This window comes from Lasioglossum baleicum, chromosome 7 (genome assembly GCF_051020765.1).
Source record: "Lasioglossum baleicum chromosome 7, iyLasBale1, whole genome shotgun sequence".
Classification (NCBI taxonomy): domain Eukaryota; kingdom Metazoa; phylum Arthropoda; class Insecta; order Hymenoptera; family Halictidae; genus Lasioglossum; species Lasioglossum baleicum.
In genome coordinates this window covers 11,578,823-11,605,591 of record NC_134935.1, presented here as the reverse complement: position 1 = coordinate 11,605,591, position 26,769 = coordinate 11,578,823, and the positions used below count along the sequence as shown (strand labels likewise).

The 26,769-nt window shown below is 39.9% G+C and overlaps 1 protein-coding gene across 3 annotated transcripts in view; it reads left to right on the top strand.

Moving 5' to 3' along the window:
• Positions 1 to 26,769, top strand: part of LOC143210268 (uncharacterized) — a 37,027-nt gene that overhangs the window by 5,160 nt on the left and 5,098 nt on the right. The window contains exons 3-8 of one of the 3 annotated variants that reach the window (XM_076426988.1): positions 2,995 to 3,229; positions 23,611 to 23,833; positions 24,352 to 24,517; positions 24,878 to 25,156; positions 25,744 to 25,886; positions 26,326 to 26,589. In XM_076426988.1, the coding sequence (XP_076283103.1) occupies positions 3,202 to 3,229; positions 23,611 to 23,833; positions 24,352 to 24,517; positions 24,878 to 25,156; positions 25,744 to 25,886; positions 26,326 to 26,589 (1,103 nt within the window). In that variant the 5' untranslated portion in view covers positions 2,995 to 3,201. Of the gene's footprint in view, positions 1 to 2,987; positions 3,230 to 23,610; positions 23,834 to 24,351; positions 24,518 to 24,877; positions 25,157 to 25,743; positions 25,887 to 26,325; positions 26,590 to 26,769 lie in introns of all 3 variants that reach the window. The other 2 variants (XM_076426987.1, XM_076426989.1) reach the window with 2 other exon arrangements.

The following is a 26,769-nucleotide window of genomic DNA, read 5'->3' as shown; positions in this document are numbered from 1 at the left end:
GTACGCTATTGCAGCCCTTATTATGCGATACTCCGCCGCGAACTTTGTCGCGAGGAACATTAGAGAATGCGGGACAAGAATGGAACACGGGAATCAATGTTATTTTTTTATTCTGATCAAAGTTATTGATCAGGTCGATCACTTCAAAGTTATTAGAAGGGGTGGTAACATGGTCCCCGGTTTTATAAATTCATTTGAACTTTTGCTTAAAATGTACGTAAACTAATAAGATTACACGCGATAACAGACGAAAGTAAAAAAAAAAATACCAGAGGTGTGTATACTTGTTCATAATTATATAATTTCGAGTTTGTTTGACCGGTCCAGCGTATAATTAAAGCTGTTAATCGGTTCTTCCAAAAATTCTCGTCGGAGTTGTTTTCATAAATACAGCTTGCTTTTTTTACGTGCAAACGGTGAGACGAATACACGAACAAATTGAATAGTTTAATGTATCTTTGTAATCTCCATTCGATAAGACTGCTGACAGATGTAATGTGTATAGACTTTCTTAAAATGCATATTGAATGCAATATGAAAATTTTATTTGTTGATGCAGTTATTCAATAATCTTCTTAGAAAACATTTCTCGTATTTTTGTTCCACAAGCTCTACAAACGTGATTTATCGTATAATAGTTTGAACGCAAAGAACACGTTACGACGTTATTTGTAATTCGCCGACGCTAAAGTCGAAACAAATTGTTTATGCAATACGCAACGCTCACTATTCAACCAACGATTTGCGCATTTCTCAGTAATAATTAACGTTCCACTCAGTGCGTTTTAATCCACTGAATCTCGTACACTTGCGTTCCATTCCATATTTAATTAATTAGATTTTCAAGCGTTTCCGACTACAGTGTGGACAATTAAAATTATATACGGGTTTCCGAGAACTATGTGTTATCATTTATCCGGAGAGAAAACTTCAAATGTTTGTTAAATATTTAAAAGAGAGGTGTTTGTGGCTTTTAGCATGATCGTAGGTCTTTCGAAGTGACTGATTAAATTAACTGATTTTTAAAAATCTTTGCACAATAATATATGATTTGATCAGTGGCGCAAGTGCTCGATTTTTGTACCGATTCGGGAAGAACGGAAACAAGTCTAGGAAAAATATCGATTTATTTGAATACTCCCACGTTTCCCGCCGCCATTATCATCTCTTAGGGGGAACACTGTGTGTGGCCGTTAGTAGTATAGCTTGCATTGATAACGCACGGGACAGTAAGTGTTAAAAAGTTCAGGAAGGAAGTGCGTGCGACTCGCAAAGAGTGCTCCATAAATATCGGAACCTGTCGATTGGTTATTATCAATTATCCACTCGAGCTCGTCATCAAACAACGCCCGGTAACCTCCTATCTTTACACCTTTTATCCGCAGATTGCTCCAGCCCCCGTTAATTCGATGGATCGAAACGATGCAAAAACGTTATCAGTTATCAGCTGGCCGGGGCTTATTAACGGTATCGTGGTTGTTCAATCTCTACGCCCATGGTTACCGTGTCCATAAATTCGAATTTAAGATATCTGAGCTTTTTGGAGCTCGAAAAACCGTGGCAAAAAAAATGTTGCACTATAGCCATGGATAAATAAATATGTAATAAATAGACTGCGGATTTTATGCATTTATGACGAATTGACCTTATTTTAAACTTCATTAGTGCATCACCATATTGGTTATTGTTTCAACTGTAATGTGGATCATATGCCAATTTTCTAGGCCTACTGTTTGTATTGGATCTGGAAGTCCCTTGCTATTATCATCGTTGTTGTATATTTCATTATTGCACCGCATAATTAAATTCCGAAAGGCAATTGATTATTCATCAGAGAGGTAGAGATAGAGAGTACACACGGTCACGTGTGCATAAACAAATCATATTTATTCAGTAAACAGAGATGAACCGAATCTGTTCAACATCGTTAAACTTTTATTAGCTTGTTGCTGGTGTCGCGAATCGATTTCATGCAAGATTGGCCAAAGAAATTCTGCTGGCAAAATTACTCAAATCTTCGAGTCTCTCTTTTTATATTATTCTAGTGAATGATTCCGAATTATTTTTGAATTCTCCCATTAATAACGTCACATTGCTAATATTTTAATTAACTGATAAGAATACATTTTAATGATATGGAGTTGTGAACAAAATTGAGAAAAAAAATTCGAAATTCCTCTGCATACCCTTTGGTTAAGATGATAACAATGATCATTTCTAAAAAAAGGTCCGAGAAATTCCGCGACTTCGTGGGCGAATCGATGAAAGCAGGTTCTCCCAGCACACAATGCAACAATTTCGAAAGACTGCTCGAGTGTTTCATCTGCCGTCGACATCGATTCGAAAGAATCGATCCCTTCGAATCACAGGGCTCTTGAAATATTTGAAACTAGCCCCGCCGATAGTCCGTTCGGCTTGGATAATTCAAGATAACGTTCACAAATCGTGGCAACGACAATTCCCCGCGAATCACCGGAATTCCAGTCCGGTGGTCGGACGGAATTTTTCGAATTCTTATTTCTCAGGCTGGTTTTCCGGGCTTCTGGAACTCTATTTATAAGCAGCTCTTGGGGAATCTGCCGGAATTCCAATTCCGTCGAGCTTTTCCATTAAAGTGTTTCGTTTGAAAACAGAAAAAAACGAATCCGCAGTTATCGCTCCATTAAATTCCCTTATTGTTCGCAGCCGTACAATACCGTCATTTTTATTTTTACCCTTTAATCAGTTGAATGGTGAGCCAACAGCCTCAAGAATCCTACCAATGTTTGAAATTGACAAATGCACATTTAGCAGCACTGTAGGCGATATAATTTACCATTGGGTCAAAAAAGTATATATATAATGTATATATTTTTCGTATTATGGCTCTAATAATTTGATCAGCCTGTTTTTTGATGTTATTGAATTCAATTTGGGTCACGCTGGCGCGGTGACTGTTACTATTCGTAAATAATAGTTGAAAATGTTGTTCTGTTCTTTTGTTCGAGAGGGTAGGCGATATCGGGCATGATAAGGATGAACTCGTGGCCGTGGGTGAGACGGAGATGACCACTAGATCCGTGCCTCGTCCTGAAGACGAAGACGAGGAGGACGAGGAAGAAGAGGAAGAAGAAGAGGAGGAGGAAGAGGAGGAAGTCAACAAGGAGGCTCGTTCGAGTCTACGATATCACTGCCACTGATATCCACTCTCTCGTCGCATCGATGCCGACCTCTGCATCCATTGATAGAGGTAAAGTATTTTTTCCATTTGTCCTTCGGAAAAATCCTCTGCCAAATTATTTCAAAAATTCTAGAAGCGAACGTCACAATAATTTTTATCGGGAGATAATAATACACAGTTACACTGAGTTATTAGTTACAATATTTTTAGACACCACTCTCCAAATGTCATACAAAAATTTGAATTCACCGGAAACATCTGTGCACGCCACTGTATGTATATCGAAACGAATCTCACGCGAGGTTGCAGATGTTTAATAAAAAAAGTTGTTATAGCGGGCTGAGCTAAATATAGCGGCTCGATGCTTTCTTGCGCGAAAGTATCTGTGTAAAAGACGTTTCGTCAGACTGTTACATAATTAAGCGATAAGATCGAAAATATTTTGATTCTCTAACGCAGAGCTGACGCTGCAGGATGCGTCGAACATTGAAACTTAAAAATTGCATTGCTCATTGGTCCCAGTACTAGATAATAATTTGAACTGGCTTGTAGAAAACTAGCTAAAAGAAAATAGAATTTATTTGTATTCTGATCGAGAGGAGGTTATAGACTGCAGACTTCTTGTCGTGTTACAAACATTGTGATCGCGTCGTAGTATAGTTGCGGACGCGCCGATTCTGTCAGGAACGCGGCCGATCCGTAATAAATGGAGGCATTTCGTTGCCAGCGATAAAATCGGCCAAGTGAATCTTGACCCGATCGAATTGTTTACGTCCGGGACCTTGATACTCGCCAGACCACCAAAGAAATTTCGGAAACGAGCTGTTGGAATACGCGCGAGCTACGACGCGACGCGACGCGACGCTTGTTTCTAGAGGTGGTCGAGAACCCGAAAATGTCGGGCACCCGATGAAAAAGGCGTTCTCGAAAATTTTGGCATTCTCGAATATGTCGGAATTTTAATTTTTCGGTTTATTCTCAGGAATCTCGAAATTTTAGAAGGTCCTGAAATTATGGAGAATTCTGTAGAGAATTCTGAAATTTTTGAGGATCCCGAAATTTTTGAGAATTCTGATATATTCGAAAATTTCAGGGCATTCGAGAATCCCGAAATCTTTGAACATCTTGCACACCTCTACCTGTGTCTCTCGGATTCTTTATTCCCCGCGGGGAATATTCTTCCAATTTTCTTTCACGTCTGCCAAGATGAAAGAGCTCGTTAGCTCTGAATTAGAGCTAAATATTTTATCGATATTCGGTTCAGCCAAATATCCGAACGGTACCGAAGAAAACGTTGCTTTCATCCGGAGGACGTCCCAAGGATCCTCGCAATTAGATTGCGGCTATTTGAAATCGAGTTTCTAAATTGCGAAAAGAGGAACGGATCCTTTAAGAGGGAACACGCGTTTTTATGCCGCGCCGCGCCGCTCCCGTTTATTCGGCTCTTTCAATGAATCGCTAAATATAAACGAGTCGATTGTTAACACGTTTCGCGCTGGAATGTACTCTCCTTTACATAGCTCAGTACACACTAATGTTTTTGTGGTAAAGTGGTGGTATATTGCGGCACTTTTATCGTGGTTGTGAGTAAATTATATTGGATTAGGATTTGAAGGAGCAATCAATTTCATTTTAATCTTCCCCCTTCTATTTTCATGAATTCAATTATCTTAATTTTGTCAAAGATTTTTGGAACTGTGATCATGTAGTCAACGTGTTGAATATACGATATAAATACGTCTTCGAGCAGCATTTAAAATATTTTGAAAGATCAGTTGTGTTTGAAACGCTTTCTTTGTTAACTTATCGTCGACGTTACCTGTGCTATGCCTGCCTCAACATTTTCTATTATAATTCACCATAATTCTCTGTCAGCTGCTGCTTGTCAGCAACAATCTTCACGATGCGTTCGTTTAAGAATATTTCCGAAAAAGATCTCGCTCGTGTCTGGTGCGGATCAAAACTAAAATAAACTGCATCATGGTGCTTCCCCGAAGGCCCTAGGCACTTTTCTAATGACTCCGACATCATGCCTCCTCTCCCAACCCTTTTCCCCACTTGTGGACGTATTCGTTGGTTTGTTCTGTGCACTTTTTTGGTGACAATTCTGTTCTGCACTCAGCTCGTACTCGAAAACTCGAGTTCTTCTTTCATTCTCTTTCCACCCTCGCACTGTCTACCACCCCCATTTCGGCGAGAACAACTAAACTGTCGTAACAACACTTTCTTGTAGTGTGGTCTCTGGTATTCGTACGACATTTTCATTTTTGACAAAAATTAATTTTTGTCAAAAATGCCACCTCGGTGGCCACGAGAATTGAGTAAAATCAAAGCAATTTAACCTTTAAGTGAACTATCGGGGTCGGTCCTTCTCAAATTTATGCTAATAATATAATTATTTAACGTGTTGATAATATAGCTATTTGTTGATTTAGAACAAGTTTCACTATTTCGTTATTTAATTGTTAAGGAAATAAAAACTGAGATCGTTAATGTTAGTGTTAATTATTTTCTCAACATTTTTATATTTTACATAAGTACATTCATTGTTGAGTCTGGAGAAATAATCTCGTCACCCAAATATATGGTAGTCGAAGTGTTAAAGCTTCGGAAAGTTATAAAACGTAAGAAAATAGTGAAACTTTTTCGGTATTTTTCTGATCAGATTTTGATCAAACTACGTGTAAAATACATTTCCTTAGGCTTGTTATTTTAGGGCGATGTTGCTACAAGCCAGTCTCTTTAGTTGGTAGTACTTCGTACTACACTGCGGATTTTTGTAATATCATTCTTTTTCGCATATCGTTAGATAATAATAAAGCATCCACAGTCTAGTTATTACTTCCATTGTTGAATTTTCTCGAACAATAGACGCAATGCATTTTAATACCCGCATTATTTTACCGGATGTCTAAATTATTTCGAATTAGTGACATCCATCCACCGTATTGTAGATTAATTTCTCTTTAATTATCGCGAAGCAACGGTGCTATTGTTTCAGAACAACAGCGGAAATAACCAATAATTGCTGGACACGTTGATACTCGATCTCTTTAAAAATGAGATTTCATATGCGCAATATCATTTCATCTTTCCGAGTTGTTCTATCACGTAAAACCACTTTTTTCCCAGTTGGATCGCTGGTCACGGTGCATCGTTCAGGATGCGAGAGTAATAATTTGGTTGGTGGAATAAAAATTTGACTAAAATATTATGCACCGTATTGATTCGTGTTTCGTTCATCTATGTAACTACAGTTTTACTCAAATTGTCAAGTTTTACTCAAATATACTTTTGCAATTCACTAATTCTGTTTCTTACGAAGGTAAAGTATTTTTGTTACTAAATAAAAAGTGGTCAATTATTATGATTAACCGATACAACAATCTCCTAAATTCTTTTAATATCTTTCCGGTTTCGTGTTTGACCTATATTCACTATTATCATAAATGCAAAAAATCTTGGTTTATTAAAAGCAAAATACGATGGAATCACATTTTCAACTCGATCATGCAGGCTTATACTTCGGCTTTATAGATTTAACACTTACAATCTCAAGGAGTTGACGCATAAAATCCCTGTTTCCATCTGAATGTATTAAAAGTAGTTATTTTATTAATGAGCTCTGGTTGGTTATTAAAGAGACATTGACCACCAGTACGATGCTTTTGGTTGAACCGTTGAATAATCACGGCGAATATCAGCGACACGCTGTTCCCCGAGTTCGGAACGACCGAAAATACGATTAAAATAATGGTTCGAAGAATCGAACGTTAAGCTAATCGAACTTCTACGGTACATTGAGATGAATCCGAGCCGAAGGCCACAGTCTAAATTCGTCCCGTTGAATTTCAGGCTCTTATTCCTCTCATGGATTCTACACGTGACCTTCGAACAGCGGCATTATATATCATCCATTTTCCAACGAATTTAGCCCCCCCTTATCGGGAATTTCTTCGCACGCCGATCTTATCCCTGAATACTTTTTTGCACGCGTTGAGATTCGACGAAATCAATTAACACTGGATTTATCAGACGGCTAAAAATGTTCCCGATTTCTCCTTTACAATTATCGAAATTCTAGAAGTATTTTCATGAGAATATTTTGCCTGAGCTTCACTATTCGAATTGTAATCTAAATCTTAGATCTGTATAAATTTAATCTTGGCACAAAAGTTAATGTAACGCTACTCATACCTTAATGACGGAGTTACTTATCCTTTAAAAACTTTTTGAGCTATTAGGTTGGAAAGAAAGTTCTTGCGGTTTTTATTATACAATCAAAATAACAAAAACCGTAAGAACTTTCTTTCCGACCTAATATAATATATTCCGTCATATCATAAATTTTTATTTTTCCACATTTTTATTTTATTAAATAGATCAGATTAATTTCATGGAATTTCTGAGACTGCTGAACTGGTTACAGCGTTAAATTGTCATGAAGAATTTCCTTGAAATAGGTGGAAATAGTGTATTCGAAAAAATTTATAGACGGGAATCATAGTAATTTTATTTTTTATTGAAATGTGGTGTTTGGAAGTATAATAGCTCCCCTATATTTAAGTGAGATCGATCCAAGAATTATGCTGTTACAAGATTTACTTTACATCTCGCAGGAAAGATGATAATTTTTCAACGAAACCACGTTGATAAAATCAGAGAGAAAAATTTGCTGTCCTCTTTTTATACATTTTTTACATAGGACCGGAGATTGGAAGGATTTGCATTTTAAATGGCACTGGTGCACAATCTTGCACAAGATTTGATTTATTTTGCAAAGGGTTCGGTATACGTGATAGATACTTTTCTTTTTTAATGTAATGGTTATCCGACTATTGCCAAATGTATTTTACATCTCACGGAAGGATGATACTTTTATAACCATATTGGTAAAATCAGAGGAACATCTTCTTTCCTCTTTTCGTGCATTTTTTAGATATACAGAGGCGAAGACTGCAGCGATTTGCATTTGAAATGAAACACTGGTTTTGCACAATATTTGAGTTATTTTTCAAAAGTTTCGATATACTCGAGAAACATTTATCATTATAATTATTACACTACTGCAGCATTTATTTTACTTCTCACAGAAGGTTGATACTTTGTTGATTACATTGATAAAATCAGAGAGAAAAACTTTCGTTCCGTTTTTTTATACACTTTGTGCTAAAGTGCACAGATGAAAACTGCAGCGATTTGCATTTGGAATGACACTGGCGTGGCGCAAGATTTCGTTTATCTTTCAAAAGGTTTTGGTGTATTTGACAAATACTTTCTTTTCACGTTCGTGGACGAACGTCAAAGCTTTCGCCATTTTTCCTGCGCCGTAAAACAGCCGAACTAAGCTCGTCGCTTTAAGTAGCTCAAGGTTCGCAATAAGACTGCCAGTGTGCCGCAGCTCAACCATTCGGACAAAAACCGAATTCTTTTTTGGATTTTATTGAGGTCCGCGGTCTGTGTTTGCTTGAAAAAAATTTCATGCTCGCCAAGCTTACTCGTAGAAACCGGACAAACGTTTCACTGTTTTCCGTGATTTCCGGAACGCATTTTTCGGGATTCAACTTACATTTTAATGATTGAGTTGAGAGCGTTAATTAATCCTTGCAGTCACTCGGATCTTTCAGATGCAATTAATGAGCTAATCAATCCTGTTTAAATAATTTTATTGGTTTTCCTGAAAATTGTAATTTGATCCTAAAAATTGTTCCTCATAATAATGACTTAATTGTTATACAGTTATGGGAATCGTTAATATTATGAGAGCATCATTATAGTATAATTATTTTGGGTGCATTTGCTAGAGCGCATAGCGTCGGACATAAGGAGAATATGCGAAACAAGCATGACCAGTTTGCGAGGGAGCCAGAGGCGTACAGTATGGAGGATAAGAGTGAGACACTCTACGAGAGGGAGGCTTTCGCCGTAAGTCTAAACGACGGTAATTAAAATTAACCGAACTATTGATGAATCGAATCTAGTTTGCACAGTGAATACGAGTAATTGCAGTTGATTATTTTAATGACCCTGGGATACAATGGTGCTTGAGAATCCAGCGGATGGACACCTTTTTTAATGGGTCAAGTGTCAACTACTAATTACACTGGTTTTCATCCCAGGCCGGCGGACTCGCCTCTCGCTAGAACAGTTAATACGTAACTGTGGAAGCATTTTGGTTCGCTGAATAATTATCACGAAAGAGTTGAAATATTTCTCGATATTTGGAAGACTCGTTATTCGCTGTTAATTTATTATTCAAATCTTCGAATCTTTTTTAATATTTTTGATTAATATGCTAGTCAAAATTGGGATTTCAATTGGGATCCTTTCAATAAGAAAATTGGAATTCTACAGTTGAACAGAAATTACTAATAAACATATTTAATAGATTCTGTGTGAACTCATCAGCACAAGTTTGACTCGATATTATAGGGTAAAGGGTTAGGTTAACCCTTTGCACTCGAAGCTATTTTAACTTCAGAACCTAGACATGTCTTCTGACCTAGAATAATTTCATTCTATACGATTTTCCTCATTCGACACAATTTCTTCAATATAAATGTCATTAGCAATACAAGAATTAAATCATCGTGTGGTAATTGCTAGCGAACGGTACACAGTCGTCATTCTAGTGCAAAGGGTTAACATTCGAGAGTTGGCAGACGGATACAATAGATTTTCGAGACTGACTGTAAGTGCCAAATTGGGGAACGAAGCGTGTAATAGCTAGAGGGTGGTTGTAGAATGTAGTACATTCATATATAAACGATCTCCCCCTTTAACTATCGTGTCAATACCCAAAACTTTCTACAAAGTTGATCAACTGTATAAATCAATTGCGCGCAAGTTGTAAAGCATTTTCCAGGGTCCCCGGCTGAAATAAATCTACTTCAATTTGATCATGTTCAGAGGGTTAACCGAATGGTCCCACAAAACACGTGTGACGGTTTGTGAGGGGCATGTAAGTCGATCCCAAGGGTGTGGAGGTTATAAGGTTGACACGCGTTTAAGAGGATGCGCTCGCGTCGTCGGCGTGGCGTGAGAAATGTGTTTACGTCGATGAAAAAAATTTGACGAGGAATGGTCTGTATCTCGTCGATCCTAGAAAAAAGAAGAAGAAGGGTTTAGTATGCAGGACAGAAGGGGTGGAGAGAGAGGGAAACGGGTCTCTACCCGTTAAATCGGCGCGGTTCGGCGTCCCTGTAACGGGCAGCGGGGAAAGCAGATGGTTAATTTCGATAAGGCGGCGAGCTTATTATCGAGTGGGCGGAGAACGGAAGGCGGGCCGATGTAAGCACGTATCGTAGCTTTTGTGGCTGGCAGAATGGATTCCATAATGAGATGCCGTGTAAACTGGGACATCTAATTATACTCGAGTGCACACCACTCCAGAAACGTTCGGTCGTCCCTGGACCGCGGGAGCCTGGGCTCCTGTCGAAACGATAACGAATATTCAAGGATCAACCGACAACCGACGCGACGACGGTGACTTCACAATACACGACCGTAATTCACTATGCCGGGTCTCCTTTCCACCGTCGCCAATGAATTCGCGATACTGTACGGAATTCCCCGGATCCGTGGATAATGGTATTGGTAAACGGCCCCTGTAACGGACCCACGGATTCGCTTCTGCGTCTCGGATTCTCATCCGTTACCGTCGCCCGCGTCGGAGGCGAGGTTCCTGCCATGAAAGGGGATACCGATCTGTTTGGAATAGGAATTTCGGGATTGATTGCTCCTGAATAGACCGTCGAACCACCGTAATATTCGTGTATACCCCATCGCGCGGTAGGAATCGACGGCGCTCGCGAAATCGAGTTGCGAAAATGACTCTCAATGCTGAACGAGACTTTTGCTTACAGAGGGTTGAAACGTACTCGATTGACCCACAGAGGTTTCATGACGCTTTTCATCACTTCCATGATACCGGGAATTCGTAAGTTCCCTTTTTATCGAGGCTGATTTAGTTTGCCAGGATTCGTTTAGGCTAATCCTCCTTTGACACGTTAACTGTAGAATTGCAACTACGGAATGTGATTGGATTCGAATAGCTGGTAAAACTGAAACTGGAAAGTGAATATTTGCCGCAGTGGTTAAACCATTCTGCATCCTACAAATTGTGATAAAAGATCTCTAGATCATTATTCGAAATCAAAATGTCACGTCAGTCACATACGAGTGACACCATTTTTTTTTGTCGAGATTGAAAATCAACTTTTATTACAATCTATTAAGTAAACCAAATTCAAAAAAGTGATTGTGATAATAAATTTTATCTTTTCTATTCTCGTATATCATTAAATATTTCGTTGTGGCAATCATAAAAATGTTCGTACACTCTTCTCAAATAGAGGAACTGTCTCTAAAAAATGAAAGCTGTAACCAGGTCAACAAATATAGGGATCTAAACAATTTTAGGAGAATTGGGTCGCATTAAGCGTCCCGAAAAGACTTTCTCCAGCGTTCCGGTGATTTTTGAAAACCCCGTCCGATAGATTCGATGGTTATTGACTGGAATCGATTCGTAGTTCTGCATTATCTTCGTAGGAAATTCTGTTCAAAGCGTTTCGAACGGAGCAGGAAACGTGGTAATCCGTCGAACGTTATGCGGAACATCGTCCAATCGACCTCTCGATTTTGATGAAACTTGCTGGATTGTAATGGTCGATAGCAGGAAGAACGTATTCTTTTTGCGGTCGCGGAAAAGAGCGAAATTGCCATCTGAAAATTGGCCACTCTCGATGTTATGCATCAGAAGCTAGTAAAGAGAAACACATAAGCGGTTTCAATTTTTTCTCCCCAGGTCTCCAGGGTTATAGATTGTGCGTCCGTTTAACACCGTATGCCAATGCCTATGAAGTACAAGATTTTTCAATCATCAAACAAGAATTTTCCACTTCTCTCGCGTCGATTTTTAGAAAAGTTAGTTTCGACGTTGGACCAGCTCGATTGCCGGGCATGAAGTTAAAAATTGCATTATTTAATCGCATGGTCCGAAAGTTTCTGTATCCTGTTGCGGGAACGGTATCGCTCTGCAGCCGGAGAATGGGAATTGTATTACTCGACTGTTGGCCCGAGAATTTCATAACGGTGTTTGTGTTTCGAATAAGGGTGCAGCTCAGCGGTGGAAAATTAGAGTCGCGCGGAAGAGTTTCTTAAGCCCTCTTATTACGGAATCCGTCTCCCGGTTGCAACGGCAGGAAGAATTTTAATGGACGCGGAATTAACACTTTGGCTGCCGTGTCGGTCGCGTATAGGTAGCCAAGCTGAAAACTTAACAATTAGAACGGGGAATCTTGAATGGACCAGCCGAGTCTGTCGAAACTTTCACGATTTAATTCTCGCGCAGTCAATGGGGCCCTTGGGCTTTCGTTTCTACATTTTCTTCAACGATATTGCACGGAACAACGTACAAAGCAATTTAGAGTAGGACCTCGATTGACCGGCTTCGATAAAACGTTACCTGCATTTTAACAAGGTAAAAACTAATTATCTGCGTTACTACACGTAATGCCCGGACAATGTTGTCCATTGTTCTGACGAAATAATAGCGATCGTAGTAACTATTCAGGCTCCGTCAAAACTTCTGTACTCAGCCGTCATTAAATTGCACATCAACAATTCAGTGGTAGTCTGCGCGATTTTCTCGAGGGCCGCGTTTCGAGCTAAATATATAATTTGCTTCGGACAAACAACGGATCATCATTGTTTCTTCCCGATATCTTCGAGGGAAGAAACATCGAATTGATCGAGAGATGTACGTCTATTGAGAGCAGTAGAAAGTATTGTTTCCCGACATTCTCATTAAAATTGCTTGGTATTGACCGTTCCAAGTCAATGCCACGGAAACCAACTCTGACCACTGACCGACCTGGCGGCCATTGTTTTTCAAATCGGGAAGATTGGAAGCGTTCCCGAAATATCAGTTATCGAGCACATTCGGTATGCAAAAGCGGTCAAGATGGAAGAAGGAAGAAAAGGATGCGTACATGGCAGAAATTTATTCGAGTATCTAATATTTTCTTTCTTCTGCGGTTTTCTGGTAATTTTATTCCCCATTTTATATACGATTACTTCGGGTTCGAATGAATACTTTCGAACGATTCGACAGAATGGAAGCAGATTTTTAAGAACTGTACCCAGTGCACGATTATTTAACGCTAGAGCAGGCTCGCAATTTTAATGGCCCGGTGCTCGCGTATAATATGCACGATCTCATTCCGCGATGCGCCTTTCTGTATGCAAGCTCGTTTTTAAGTGATCGATTAATTTTTAGAACGCTATTTAGTTGTTCTGTCTTGAGCTGTGAAGTAATTTGTACATTTTTTTGTAATGCATTGAAGATTACTGGATGCAATTAAATTGCGTGAGATTTTATTTTGTCAATTTATACTGGCTTACAATTTATACGTCGTGTACAAATTCATAAATGCACCGTTTCCGTTCTCGAGTACTGGATGCAATTAAATTGCGTGATTTTATTTCGTTAATTTCGTCTGGCCTACAATTAATATGTCCTGGACTTTATAAATGTATCCGGTGCGAAATCATAAAGTGCTTCTTTCTGTTTTTTAAAAACGTTTTTTGAACCACTGGAGAAACTAAAGTTCGAAAGTGTGATAATGGTCGGCGTGATACGGAGCCGGTCGGGTCAAGGGCAAAAGCGAGCTTTCGTTTTTCATAACTTTTCTTGAAACAGCATTGTTCTTATCGGACGCTGAAATATCGGACAGATGATAAAGTCACGTATTAGTCGTAATGGATCAGGCGGTACAACGCACAGGACAGATGCATTAAGTAATTGCATTTGCACAGTGCCGTCGACTTTTCGTATTGTTTTCATTTAACTAGACTAAATATTTGTGGAACTCGTGTAACGTGTTCTCCACTTATCTCTACCTTAATGAGTTTGCTTTAAACTTCGGGACCTTGCGTGAAATTTCTTGGAGCACCGAGGAATTTTATCGAAAGGACTTACATCTTCTCAGTTCCCTCTAACTTCACTGCAGTTACGAAAGTAGAAAGTTATTAAATACATTTTGTAGTCTCCAGTACAGTTGCTTGAACGCGTTTCTTAAGTCAATGAACGATGTTACGTTCTTAAAAAATTATTAAATATGTCACAAATTTGATTTAACTTTTAACTTTATCGAGAAAAAGCACATCGCTGCCTATGAATTTCTGTTTCCTGGCCGATCAGAGGCCCAGACAGGTGTAAATCGAGGATAACGCGTCTCAGGTCGTTGATGAACCTGCATCCGTGTCTTTCGAGCAGCGATTCGCCGCATCTTCCACCCAGTCTCGTTTATAAATGCATTATAGGGATCTGCCGAGGCCGCGAGTATCACCTGGAAAGCCGGAGAGTGCAGATTTCTGGCCGCACAAAGTGAAACTGGAAGTGCAACGTAGACTTTGAGCGTTCATGCAAATGCCGATTTCCATAAACTAATTTCTAATATCGAGAATTGAATAAAAGTAATAAGTAAACTACGGGCGTTCATGCAAATCCGGATTTTCCATGGGCGAACTTCAAGTATCGAGAATTTAATAAAACTAATAGCAGACTCCGCCGTCGGCTTACGCGAATTTAGAGCGCGCTCGTTTGCGAACCCCGGGAAGCGAATGGAAGATTAATTTCTCTAGAAAGGGCTCTTTTTTTGGCAAAGTAGAACGCGTTGAATTATTCAATCAAATTTTTCGAAATGAAACAATTAAATGTCTGAAATAGACTCATTAAAGGGAATGGAATAGTTTGCACAAAACGTTTCGCAGCTTCAAAAGGTCTTTATTTGGGTATAATCTGATCATCTGGTTTCTAACGGGCTGCATTGTTCGTAGAACCGAACGTCGGATTAAGCGACGACGTTGGATTAAGGATAAACGGTGCTCGGCTGATGAAGATTCGACTTTGAAGCCGACATTTTCCATCGGGCGGAACATCTTTCGCTGCGGACGCAGCCTGCACAATATTAACCGTTGCTAACCGACCAATATTCACTCGATAGTATCATTTGCTTTATCGTTGAGCTACGAGGTATCAATTCTGTCGATGGTAGCAATTCAGCGTCTGCAATTCAGAGAACGTCTACGTTAAAAATTATTCTCGGAGGTAAAAAAAGGGTTCCTCGATATTGAAAGAAATCGAGGATCAGATATCGGATTAGCCAGGAATATTAACACAAAGATGCGCGGTTTTATTCAATTGCGAATTTGTAGATTGAGACGTACTACTGGACAATAAATTCGAAGTTCTAAAAAATTGTTGCTTTGTTGTGAAATAGAAAGAGTTCAATTAAGTTCGCGATTTTAAACAATATAGTAATGCGATACTACATGTCTATTGGTAGGTAAAGTATGAATTTCGCAAATCTACCTTGCATCTAAAATTGAATGAATAATTGAAACAACACCTCGATGAATCTGGAACTAAACTGTTCCACTCCGTGCGTCAATTTGACCCATTTTCCACTATTCCTGATGAAAAGTGCGTCTGGCAGGTCGAGTTATGTTTTCAAAGAAGACACTTGCAAAGTCTATCTTTCATATTGATTGTGTGCCACTGTGGCAATTTAATAGTGAGGGGTAAATTACAAGGGAGAGAGAAGCTAGAATGTGCATATCGTTTTTCCCGAAAAATTCTTTCCTGGGGCGTCTTGTTTCGCGTTGACCTAGAATGATGTAGAATGAAAGAACGCAGGGAGGACTAAGGCCTCACGTTACACAAGAGTTACACTTGCCAATTTCAATCTCAATTTCAACACCGTCCTTTACATCCTTCGAGCCATGTGTATTAATTCGCTAGAAACTGAGTAACTGAATTACGATTTTATTTTTATTATCGTATTTCTGCGAATATTTCAGCAACTAAGACCGAGTAAAAACTTGTGTAGAACAATGTCCTCGACGATGTATGGATAAGAAACCAGCTTCCATAAAACTACCCTTATGGAGGGCGTGTTACCTTAAGAAATGGCAGAATCTTCGTAAGTGAAGTTAAATCATACATTATTTTGGCATATCTTAGGATGACGAACCATTTTCATGAAACCACCCTTATAGAGGGTGTTACCCTAAGGGATGGAAGGTTTGCTGGTTAGACTACGATTTCAGTAAAACAATTTCTCACAAACATACCCTGGGAACTGGATAGTCGAAGAGTTCCGAATTTTGTCAGGCACGTACGACTAATAGGACAGCCGAGGTGTTGAACACTGCCTAACCGTGTCTAGCAAAAGCCACCCCCAGCAGTGGTTTCTCAGTGGCGGCGCGAGGTCCTGGGCAATTTGTAAACCAATCAAGAGGAAAGAAGTCGTCCTTTTCTTCGCGATGGACAAAAGGGGTCGTGTCGGATGGGAATCGATATGGGGCAGGTAGGCGGTCGAAGGCATTTCAGCTTCGGGGGCAGGGAGAGGGTAGACGGAGGACTACGTCGGGGTGGTTGAGCTGGCAGGGGAGCCAGGTATCGATTCCAGGCTGCAAGAGGAGAAAGAACCCCTCCCGTTGCTCCGTGCCCTCTTCCCAGCCCACGCACTACGGGTCACCGGGTCAAAGCTCACGGCCGGCTCACTGTTGCTTCTGCCTTTTCTTGTCGTTATTTCAATAGTACAATGTTCCCTACCCGTGTGTCAAAGAAATTCGAGTGAGAGAGAGAGTGGACGAGGGAGAGGGAGAGAGAAAGAGAGTGCTCTGCGCCAGGCACCGCGTCGCCCATTGTCCGTCCGAGATCCGCAAACTCTGTCTTTCGACGGGGATTCGAGACGATCTCTCACGACGTATCGATTCCACGGGGAATCCTCGAATCCACGGAATCTGCTCGTTCCGAGATCCCTATAGACAGACCGTAGATAAACTCGTGATCTGACTCGCGACACGTGTCGAGAAATCTACCCACTACGTTTATGGTCTTCGATTGATACAAAACCGTGGAGAAAATTCTTCTCTGCGTTTGTTGGATGTTAGTCGTTGCGACGAATCCGTATTTTAGGGGTTTCTGGAATCTTAGAGTCTTAGAGTCTGGTATCAAATTAATAGAGGCTCAGTATGATCACCATGTTTCTTATTCACCGTGGCGAGTAATAGTATCTACAAGAGTGTTTCCCAACGTGGGGCCCATGCCCCACAGGGGGGCAATTTGATTGTTAAGTGGGGCAATTCGGAAATGGACACACCCAGAGATTAATTTATAGATTAATCAAATATCCAAATTCAACCAAATGTGCAAGAAAAATATTGTTACCATTTCCATCTCCATATTTAGCTAAATGTCGATTTTTTTTGCTGCTAAAAAAATAAATCGGCTGGATATAACACAACGGGGAGACTTGAGACTGAAGCTAACTAAATTGGAACCTAACATAAAATCTGTTTGCAGCAAGTATCAAGCGCAAGGATCTCGCTAAATGTAAACAATAAATAATTACTATTGTAATAATTAAAATAATATAGAAAAATCTTTCATTAAAATGATTTCGTACTTGAATTTTTAGTACTGTTTTTGTACTTTTAGAGAACTGTGTTTCCTCAACAATTTCCTAGTGGTTTCTTCCTAAAACCTATCATTTAAGTTTCTTCATTGAACAATTCAATTTTTGAATATTAAAAATTCTGTATATGTTACATAGGGGGCATAAGAATTTTAGAAAGGCTTAGGTGGGATATGGCACAAAAAAGATTGGGAAACACTGATCTACAGGATGGTCTTCAAGTTCGTCAATCTTGTGCACTTGTATGTAATCGTCATTTTTACGAATATTTTAATAAAATCTTTAGAAAAGGAGGTTTAAGGGTGGTATCTCCCTCAATTCACAAAGCAACATCAATCTATTAAGTTTCCAAAGTTCGTAAATCTTTTATACTTGCATCTAATAATTATTTCTATGAATTTCTCCTAAAATCTTTAAGAATGGACGACGATTTAAGGGTGGGTTTTCCCGAAGAAATGCACTTAATATCTACCTATTAGGATTCAAATTTGTCAGTCTTTTATACAATTGCCATTTGTTCGAATCTTTTGGTAAAAGCTCCAAGGGCAACGCATTCGCGTAAAAATATTTTCGAAACTTCACTCGTTTAGGTTCGCCTTGAAGTTCGATAGCTGTAAGCTGAAGGCTCGTAGTCGGTAAATTTTTCGGGAAATGGGAAAAATTCTTGCCTACTCGAGTGACAAAATTTCTCGCTCAACTCCTGGAGAAGTTGCTCGGTAAATCCTGAAACGGTTTGGCTTTCGAAGTATGTGCCGTGCGAACCGCAGAGTCATTATCGAATATACATAGAGCGTAGAGGATTCGGACCACGTGGTGCTGGTTCAGAAAAGTCATAGCGTGGCTATCGAATTCCAGCGATAATCAATAGCGCGGAACTTTCAAGTGGTGTCCTATAGAGTGCCATTCAATCGAGAGCCGCTGCCTCGAGAACGCAGGACACTTTGAGAACAAAGATGCAGGGAAAATGCTGGCAAAACAATGGCAAAATAAAAGAGACAACACTTTTATCATCGACTTTCCCCGTGGAAAATTGTATTACTATGAAAAGCTATTCTGCGCGGGGATTTCAGGCAATTCGAAACAGCGAAAATGAAAATTGCCTGCCGTCAAACGAACGTAACAACACGCCACAATTCTATTGTCGGTTAGTCTTTTGTTTGTCTCTCATTTCATATAATATCAACGCTGGGTCAATAATAACTATTGTTTCGGAATGAACTCGTTTACGTTGCTATGGATTTATGTAACATCTTGTACGATTGCCATTTTCTCAATCGACACCAAAAACTATGATTTCCATAATTTCAGAAAAGAATTTAAAGCGTAGGTTGATAAAGTTTGAAGAATTGTGAAATTGTTAGGATAAATTGCCTCGATTAGGGAGTTGGAAATAGACCATTTATTCGAAGTATCATTCTGGTGTGCTACGAGTATGCTACTGTGCTATACGGGCGCTGTATATTGATTCCAACGAACAGAACCGATGGAGCCTGTCTTACGATGTCTCGATAAGACCTGTCGCTGATAACGCCTCGCTACTTTCCACGCCATCCTATTTTACCCGCTTCATTTTCAACGCAAAACTGATTTCACAAGCGACGTCAGATAGTTATACATCAGACCTGTCGAATGCCGTGAAATCTCTTGCATAAAATTGTAAAAGCTAAAGTCATAGAATTATAATTTCTCAGGATTTTCATTTAATCGTTCAAATAATTTAATCAATTCATAGAGAATCTTTAAAAAGCTTTAAATAAGAACAAAATATTCGTTGATGTGACTTCCGATGACTAAATATAATGATAAAAATTGAGAATTCTGTGGGTAGTATAACAGAAGATAGCCATTTTATTTGGAGGAGGTCTAGAAAATGTGTGAAGATCGAAATTGGATTCCCTAGAAGGAAATTTGTCAGGAACCGAGGGTGAATAGTGAGAATTGTTTGGACAGTGAAATGGAGGGGAATTCGATACACAGAGATCGGTGTCCTCGTAACAGTGAAAAGTTGGCAGTAAACGGGGAAACAAACGAATATACCGGATCCTTTAGACGGCCAACGAGACGGAATACGCGGTGAACTCGGTTCGAAATTCCGAGATTTTGCTTAGGAGGCTACGAATAAGGGGGTTAATAGGTCGATTTAAGCGAACGAGGACGACAACCTGTGGCTGGTGTACGGTAACCCTCAAGGATCCTGCCTTACAAAATCCTCGGAGAGCTTTAAAGCCATTTGCTGATAGCCTCGATAACAACGAAGCTTGCTTAAAACGATCACCGCGTAAACTATGGCCGGAAAAAAGAGACGATACACGAAGAACTGTTCGAGCGGTTTGGAGAAACAGTTTTCCGAGAACCACTTCTATTCATTGCGTGTGGGAACTACTGATGGGGGCAAAAAGAGAATTATTCTAACGGGCGGTGCGCGAATTTTAGCGTGTTTATGGCACTCGTGAATTTGTACAACACAAAAAAGATGTCTTTCTCTCGATTCGATGTTTTAGAGCAAAAACGTTCTCTGCATCTATGTTAATCCTTATATAATATGTACGATAATAATTCTACATTTAAAATACTATTCCAATAAAAATAGAGAAATTTCTGCTAGTTGTTTAATGCATTTTTCACTAAAATTTAATTTTAATATTACAATCGCACATTTTCTCGTAATTCTGTACAAGTAAAATGCACTGAACGTTACTAAATTAAATGTTTTGAAAATCGATACACACTTGATTGTGGCAACGTTATAATAAAACCGAGTATTTTGCACTTGGAGGGGAATAAAGAGTTAAAGCAATCGATGCAACGTGGAAAGATTATGCTAAATTCTCTGCCTGCGTTAAAGCCGATTAAAATGACTGGGGAAGATGCTGTGTAACGAAAATGTGTCCGGAAGAGATGCAACGGAGCAATTACAAGCATTAAGTTTCATTCAAAAGAGATTGAGATGTGCATACGCTTTCAATGCAGAAACAAGTGTATGCGATACTTCCGACAGGATTATATTTATGCAAACATGCATGAAGGACGTCACGCATACGCGAAGATATAGTTTTACGCAAAAGTATAAAGGTTGGAAACCGCTGCGTTAGCTAGTAATAAAGCCACATTATGACCGATAACTTGTTGGAAGCTACGTAACCCTACATGTACACACAACTCGAATTTCATTAAAATTCAATCTCAAGCTGTCAAGTATCAAATTTTCATATTGACATTTTTTCCATCAATTTTTCCAACAATTACTGTCAATAAAATTTAGAAAAAAATCGTCCCTGGTTACTTAACGCTTTCAAATCATCTCGGATACGGATTTAATTTCTTTTTCATGGTTAACGAACAATTGTAAGAGCTATCCCTTGGTGGAGAAAAGGTAAAAAACCAGTTAAAGTGATTGGAGAACGAGGAGAACGGTGTTCCCGGTCGGCATTTATGCATCAGAAATTCCACCGTTGTCATCAGAAACGAGTTTCATGTCCGTCGAATGGAAACTAAATCTGACAAATTCAGCGCCACTAACGAGCTAACTCAATCGCTTTCCGCCGGGTTTCTTCCTTTTCACGGAATTCAATCTGATTTCTCATTAACCGTGCTGCACAGTGCCTTTCGTTATAAAATCGTTGCGCGCCGCTCCCTCGCGAGTTTCTGTCCTCGTCGCATTGATCATCGAACCAGCACATGAGCAAAATTTCTTTCTTTTAATGAACTGAAGAGCCGTGTAAAGCAAGATCCACCGGATAGTGCTCGTCTCATTACGTTTCGAGGATCATAGAAACTATCGTTACTCTCGGTACTCGAGTTGTTCTAAAAATTGATTCGGTCCCATTACATGGAAAATAAAAAGGAAGCAAAGAGAATAATAATACGCACGGAACGAGGAAAATAGAGATGAGCAGAGTTGCTCCAGAAATTTAACAATATTATTCTTTTTATGAAGAAGAAGGATTGAAAATTCCATATAAAATCTGAAGAATATTAAAACCACCTAAACAGAGTAATTTAATAACTCCGAAAATCGTAGGCAAGAATTACTAACCCTTTTACAGTACTTAAGATTTTTATATACCATCCAGTTCTCCAAGGAAAATATTTTTAGGGGTTAAGTTTCTATACAATTACGTTTCACACCTTGACAGCAGAGATAAATAATAGTTACTATACGCCATACAGAAGCTATACAAGTCCTTATCATTGTTAGAAGAATATTGCACCCCTACTTAGCGTTGGCAGGTAGTGGTTAACTAATGGAAAATTTATAGCAATTCACGACTGATCGATACTAGCCTGGGACACTTGTGGATTGTTAGGACTATGTCTTCGGATAATCGAACTTGTCTCCACTTCCTAGTTTGCTTGTAGAGCAACCACTAATATTTATGTGCTTGTAGAGCATCCATTAAGCCTGCATACATTGTATAAGGCAGTATGTACACCTCGCAAGAAAACGTTTAAAAAAGCCTGTAAATTTTCTGCTACAGAAGATGTAGACGTACACCATTCTCTTAAACAATTTTTTAATCGCGTTGAATACGAGTCTGCTGCAGGAGCTACATAGAGAAATGGGAAAGGACTATCGTTCTGCCGAAAATTGTACGCTTATTCGCGGTTCTCTGGCGTGTGCAGGGCACGAAAAATTCCGGTGACTTGATAAAACGGTTACATTGTTAGGTGTGTGACGCAACAACGGCTGTTATTCCGTGCACGTTGTTTTCCGGATCAGCGGGCACGACGAGACGTCGAACACGCGCTAGTACAAATTATTCCTCGTGGGACGTGCTTCCGCGAGGAACGCAGACGACGGAAGGGGATGTGCCACGATTCTTGCCTCGGACAGAGCAGTTTATCAACTTTTTCGACGCCATCGATCCGGAATCAATGTTGCATGCGCTCGGCCGCATTACGTATTTAACTGCTCGCGTCGCGACTCGACGCGACGCGACGCGACGCGACGCGCCTGATGCACATCACGCGAGCTTTCCCCTGCAACAATTTGTAACTCTCGGGCGAACCGAGACGTCACGGTGCAAATGCGTTTAGAAATATCAGGCGATTGCGTGTGCAATGGCGGTAGTTCGTTCTCGTGCTGATTTGCAAGACAATAGACACGGTTCCACCTATTTTTATCATGAATTGCGAGCGGTGACGAATGAGTTTATTAATGGCTGGAATGATTGATTAACAATGTGCAAGATTAATCTGTTAATCGGGGAACATGCGGTAATTTGTCGTTCGCGTTCGCTGTTGTCTATTAAAAATTGTTCATTCTCTTCTGATTTTGTGAATACCACCCCTGTTTCGGTAAAAAAAGGATTTCTATAGAATCTCGATTATCAGAACAGGGTGATCAAAATTGATTTTCAAGCCAGGGAGAAAAGGAGTCATTTTATGGGTCTAGTCCTCTCTGACTATTTTTGTAGATCATTTTTCAAGTGGTCTTTAATGCTGAGTCTCTCACACTGTTGCCTGAATTTTTCACATATTCTAAGGTTGTAAAATTGGTTACGGACCTGCAAAATTAAATCGAGTCACCGAAATGTAAATGAATGCAGAGTAACACACTTTTATGTGAACCCTAGGGCCTAGCTTCAGGCTAGATCAGTCTTCAAACGCTAAGATCTTTTATGCGAGAAGTAAATTGGACTTGTAGATTCTTCATCGTCGTCGGAAGTGGTCTGAGTCTCTGACCTCGTTCCTTGAATTTTTCACATTTTCTAAAGTTGTAAAATTAAACCGAGTCGTTGAAATATGAATAAATGCAGGGTAATACAATTTATGTCAAGCCCAAGGCTTAGCTTTAGGCTGTATCAGTTCTCAAAGATCGGTTATTTGAGGGGTCAGTTGGAATTGCAGACGCCAGGTTTCTTACGTTGAAAGTAGCGTCGGCAGATAAAGTTGTAAACAGTTCGAAAAATTGACGAATAAGTGTTAACATGATCTGAACAGTTGTTGATTGTTTTTGTTCAGGTATGGGGAGCGTCGTAGGCAGCAACGTGAACGTAAGCAACGTAACGACGAGGAGGATGGACTCGACGACGTTCTTGCCGGAAGCGACGCCGACCCTCAGCGAACGAGAGCAACTCAAAATTGAATTCTACAAAACATACGACGTGATGACCGGGATCAGGATCGCAGCGACTCTCGGTGGTTTTTTCGGTCTTATGATCCTTCTGCTTGTTTATAAAAGCAGGCAAGTGTCCGCTCCAGTTCTCCCCTATACATAAAATCTTATCTAAACGCTTCGTTAACCATATATTCAATATCTGCACAAACCTGAAACGTAATTAGAACCTTTACAAAGATTTCATTTGATATCTCCAAAATTCTAAACCAACAGACTAAATAAGCCAGTAGATAAGATATACTCGTTTCTCGTTGACAATATTGTGTAAATATGTAATAAGTATCGCTTTAATAATTTCATCGAATAATTTATTCTGATTTATTACTTATTATATCGCCTCGCCTCTCGGCTTTTTCGGCTTTCTTCGCTCTTATACAATTTAATATAGTATAATATATAATTTTATATAATCTTGTGCTTTGTAAATGAACTTTACTCTTTATCCACTAATTTCAAATAAAGCTTAACTGAAACGATCCTTGGCCGTCAACCTAATAATAACGCTGACTCTCTTCACAAGCTGCAAACTGTTCGAGCGAACAATTCGAGAAGACAATTATTGACAGGGGGTGTGTGTGACGCAGGTGTAAATCGAACAAGCATTTAGAGGATCCAAGACTGACCGCAGCAGCGGCTGCAGCGGTAGCCGAAGAGGAAGCTGAGGAGAGAGCACTCGCAGCCGCCCTCGAAGCCATCGCTAGATTACCACCGAGACCGGATCGGGGTCCTAGGCGGTCGCTTTGCGTCGAGGTCAGTCATTAAAACAAATGAATGCGTGCCTGGAAAAAGGGCGTATCTTGCGAATTTTTCAGAAGTTGTTTCCCATGAAAAGATAAAAACGCCATTGGAAAATTTTGATGCTGAAAAATGGCTTTAGACGTCAAAAATTCTATTAATCGAACAAGTGAAAAACGGCGTATGTTACGAAATTCAGTAATAATTGAAATAGTTTTATGACTGCAGCATGTTACCCACCACCCGTATCAGTGTTCACTCGTAACAGTGTGTAGTAGTTCGTTTTTACGCAGTCCTCTGAAACTTGTGAAACGTAACAGACGCTTTGTGTGTGTTTATTACCGTAGTGTGACATTGATAATTTTGTGACGTAAGGTGAGTCAGTCCCACCCGCCGAGGATTGGCCCGCGTTTCGCATCGGTCGGCGGTGGCTACGAGGCTCTGTTAATGGCGCCAACGAAGCAGCCGAATCTCGTACTTCCCGAGGAACAAAGGAGATGCAGTTCGGTGACCTGCAGCAGCACCGGAAGTAGCTACCTCGAGAGGAGAGGATCTGCGATGCCGGTACCGTGTCTGTCGCTTCATCCTACGTACGTGACGAAACACGCTGCCCACGACGAACCCTGGGATCTTTATTATCCCATTGATATTCAGGTGAAACATGGTCACAACTATCCTTTAACGCATCAGGGACGACGTCTATACACCGTACCGACTTTGACGAACCATTCAAAATTGTTTATACGTGGCCAGATTATTACGGTGCGTTTCAATCAAACGAACGAATGCTCTTTCCGCCCCCACACCAACAAAATTGAAATTCGAATGAGCGTTCGTCTATGCTTATTGAAGTATTTGCCGAACGTTCAGAATTCCAGGCCTCGGAAAATCGAACTTGAAGATTCGCGGAACACGTTCCAGTGGATACGGTCAGTCATGATCAGACATCGGCCACCCAATAGCACACGCGCGCTTTGTGGCATTTCAAACTTGTTTCTCTGGGAAACAAAGCGTCCTATGAAAAAAATGTCATTGTACCTGTTCAATAGTACGCGTGCTCGACAGAATCTTTTTTCACGAAAACAAAGCCTCGTGTGTAAAAATTTCATTCTACATGTCCGACGTTATTTTCTCCCCTATTAATTTGCAAATATGTACACATAATTGTTCGGATAGTTTCGCGAGCTGCGCTGTACGTTTTATAGAAAGGTCGATATCATTCCGACGGAATTCTTGAACAGGTAATCCAACCAACTCCAGAGCTTTCTCCATGCACAAGCGAGGCAGGTCTTTATGCGAACGAATTCCTGCTCGCTGGACCTACTGGTAAAAGGGCGCCATTAGCTTCCATGGGCAGTGTCGATCCTCCAGAACCGGACTCAAGGTATCCTACTTCGATTTTCATTTTTGCGAACAGCTTGTAAATCAATCGTGGTTGACGGCAAATCAATATTAGAGCTTCGAACATTGCTGTTGTTTGATCAATTCGATTCAAACCTTATGCAGACAACGAAAATATTTCGTGTGCAAATTAATTCGTAGGCCATTCTTATTTTTGTCGATTATGTACGAACAGTCCAAATACTTTCTTCTGTTCAAAATAGTTTTCCCCACTTTCTGCGTATTTACTCCATCTTGTAGAGAATTACTGAATCATGAATTAGATGGATAAAATATTTGGATTTAAAAATAAAGTTGATACTAACTGATTGTGAGGACCACGAATTTATTTTGTACATCTAATATATGTGTAAGATTTGACTATTTTAAATATTTTGCATTTTGAGTGCAAAAGGTTAATGTGATTTATATTGGTGATTGAGAAGGTCGTTGGGTTCCGACTCAGTCTTCCTGAGAAACGATGGCTACGAAGAAGAGTGTCTAGACACTGAGGATGAGGTGTCCGGGTTCTCGACCGACTCGGAAGCACCTGGACCCAGTTCTCGACGGTTCCTTCGGGTTCCTTCGAGGAAGAAGGAGATCGTCGAAAAGTGGGATGGTTGCGCAGGATGCGTGCCCAGACGACGACCTGGAGGAAGACCTTGCCAGACCTGTCGCAGCATCAGCGCGGCTGTTGAAACTTCTAGGTATCTATTATCTTCGAAAATCTCCCACTTGTTCAATGCTGCGGATCTTTATGCATTCAAAGAAGATTCTCCTAATTTTTTCTTGTACAAACTTCTACTACAAACCTGCAAAGGTTGTGTTGTTAAATGGTTACCGATCTTTAGTCTTCGAGTTTGCACAAAGATCCACAATCTGAATTG